At 45.5% G+C, this 2,963-nt stretch overlaps 1 protein-coding gene across 1 annotated transcript in view; it reads left to right on the top strand.

Moving 5' to 3' along the window:
- Nucleotides 1-450, top strand: part of CRB2 (crumbs family member 2) — a 42,345-nt gene extending 41,895 nt beyond the window's left edge. The window contains exon 13 of the mRNA XM_009331594.1: nucleotides 81-450. Coding sequence (XP_009329869.1) covers nucleotides 81-299 — 219 coding nt within the window. The 3' untranslated portion in view covers nucleotides 300-450. The remainder of the gene's footprint in view (nucleotides 1-80) is intronic.
- Nucleotides 451-2,963: the final 2,513 nt, after the last annotated feature.

Below are 2,963 nucleotides of genomic sequence, written 5' to 3'. Positions count from 1 at the left end.
GCCCTGGGGACTGGGATGAGGGATGTGAAATGCAGCACTGTCCACGTGGAAGCTCTGAGTAACACCCTGTTCTACCACAGCAGCCAGTGTGGGCGCATCTTAGCAACTCCTCCGTTGTGGGAGCAGTCGGGGCTGCAGGGGCTGCCCTTCTCCTTGCAGTTGTTGCAGCCACGGCGATTGCCATGAAGAGGAGGAGAGCAACTCGGGGAACGTACAGCCCAAGCCGTCAAGAAAAAGATGGGGCTCGAGTGGAGATGTGGAATGTAATCAAGATGCCACCAACCGAGAGACTGATATAAGAACTGGGGTCACACAACAGGTGCTGTGTCATCCTTTAACAATCAAGGAAATGCTGCAGCATCTCTGTCTTAGGTCTTGAGATGTGTTTTTGTAGGACAGGTCTGTACTGCTTTAAGCTACTCCATAGACTACAGGCAACTGCCTGCTGTTACTTGGCAGTAAGATTCAACTGCTTGAATGAGCTCAGTTATTGCAGCTCAGCCCATAAAAGCTTTATGTAAAACTGGTCTGCCAGCAAGAGCAGTAAAGTCTGGGAGGAAAAAAAAAAAGAGTTCTGGAGGGGCTGTGGAGAGGAAGCAAGCAGGGGCTGTGGCAGCAGAGGGCGGGTACACAGAGCCGCTAACAATGCAATATCGTGTGTCACCAGCAAGAGATGGCCGGGCCACCTGTCCACTGCTCAGCCGTACCGCTTCTGCCTCTCCCTCAGCCACGCAAGGGCTCGTAGCCTTAGTCACTGTCACCGCCGTGCAGTCAACATAAACAGCACCATGCAAATAAGTGAGGCAGGTCTAATTAATGGGAATTAAACCCCTGTATTAAGAAATAACGTGAATAATGTCGTTGTTTAAAAAAAAAAACCCATGTGCCTGTGCCTCCTCTGCAAAGCTAAGGCAGGTGACTGACTGATGGCAGATATTTCCTAGGGCTGCTGCTGTCCTTCCGTAACTAGGCCAGAGTTAGTTAGCATTACATGACCGGACCACAGGTACCACTCTGCTATATTAGACACTTCCACTAAATCTTTTCCTGACTACTAAACCATAGGAATATGTTAAGTGCCTTCCTGAGACTGAGTTGCCAGTTACAGTATTAACTTTCTGGAAAGGAGGATGTTTATATGTAGAAAAACTGATCCCTTTCTTTTGATCAGCCTTTGGAACAAGGTTGATGTTAGCAGGCTGGATGTTTTTTCCCCCCATCTGTTCATAGCTGCAGTGGCTGCCATCCACCCAGAGCAGCACGACCACAGAACGGGCCGTCGTAAGAGATGTAATGTTTGAACATCAGGTGATACTTGCTTGTGTGAGGAGGGCAGAAGGCGATATTTCAAGACCCCGCACCTCTCAGGACAGACAGGTTTGGGCTTGTCAGTACAGAAGACTGGAATTTAGTTAACTAATATAGTGACCTTTAACAGGAAACCAGGGTTTGTGTTGTAGTGAGACACAGCATTCATTTTCCACATTGCCCTAAAAAGGATATTTATTTTGTGGCTTTACTTCTCCTTTGTTACTGTTTTAGCTGTTGAGTGTGCTATTTCTTCTTTAGTATAACATGGCAGAGCCTGTGGAAAGCAATGCAGCAAAGCAGGCCAAATAAGGTCTAAAATCATTAGCATTTCAGGATAATTACTACAACTATCAGTGAGAAATATTTTAGAAAAGAGTATCTGCTTTTTAATCTCCAAAATACTGTTAATAAGCAGGGTGTGAATCTGCCCATCATAGTTAATCGCCACTGGAAAAAAATGCTATTCTGTTTTGCTCTTGGATATAGTTTTTTTTACACTGTAGCTGTAAATTTGTCTGTAATTCTAAGCAAAGGGAAGAGTACAAAGCTACTGATCAGGTCTGTCCGCTTAAGAACAGGTCTTCTGCATGCTGCTGATATAAGATGAAGAGTGAAAATTTTGGAAAATAGAAAAAAACAAGACATTGGGAGGCAAGATGATTAATATTTTGTGTGTAAGATCACTTTCCCTCTAATACTGAGGAAAAGTTGAAAGAGCAGGCGGCAATCCCACCCTGGCTATGGGTTGGAAAGGAGTTGGACATAGCACCGGTAAAGGAAGAAATGACCTAACTTCAGTTTGGCGAGCTTGCTAGCGCTTTTATCTACTTATCAGTAGTAACCCTGCCATTACTTCTAATATGAATTGTTTGCTCTGTGTATTTTCCAGATGCTATTTAGGAAGGTCTAACACACTTTCAGAATAGAGACAGTTATACTGCCCAGTCACCTTGCTGCAGTGGCACTAGTTAAACTGCACACCTTCGGAAAAAGGCGAGTGTAGTTTTGCTCAGCAGCATTTGTGCAACCGAATAAACAAACGAAGCAGGCAGCGCTCTTCTGGGAGAGCAGGTCTGAGGGGGCAGGCCCCCCCATGCTGAGCTGGTTACCGTGTCTCTGGAGAAATGAAAATTCACCCTTGGTCTGAGTCTGGCCCTGCCGTAAGGGTGGGGTTATCTCCTGGTGAGAAAGGACGCACCGACCCCAGCGTAGCGTCAGTGGGCTGGTCCAGCAGCCTGGGGCAGAGCAGCCTGTGTCCTGCCAGAGCCCTGACGTGTAGCCTTTACTTAAATGCAAAGGTAGGTGTGTTTTCTTCATCCCATAATGACTTGTCATAAACCTACAGCAAGCTTAGAATATGCTTTAGGTTTCTGAAAACTCAGACCCGATTAACCTCCACGTCGTTACTTTTTCGCCCCGCTCCATTTTTTGTATTTAAATTGTAGAAAAATGAAGGCAGCGGCAGGATCTAAATGAACCAATATTACTCCAGCCTGTATTACTCTGGGAAGAAAACCAGAACTGTGTTATAAGAACTGACTATTACTAAGCTACTGAAATATCCTGAAAGGCAACAAGAAGCTACAAAACCCACAACAGTAAAGACATCTAAAAACCAGCAAATTGCAAGCAGTGAGTCTGTCTGCATCCCC

This window comes from Pygoscelis adeliae, unplaced genomic scaffold, assembly GCF_000699105.1.
Source record: "Pygoscelis adeliae isolate BGI_AS28 unplaced genomic scaffold, ASM69910v1 Scaffold619, whole genome shotgun sequence".
In the NCBI taxonomy this organism is placed as follows: Eukaryota; Metazoa; Chordata; class Aves; order Sphenisciformes; family Spheniscidae; genus Pygoscelis; species Pygoscelis adeliae.
This window is presented reverse-complemented; position numbering and strand designations above follow the sequence as displayed.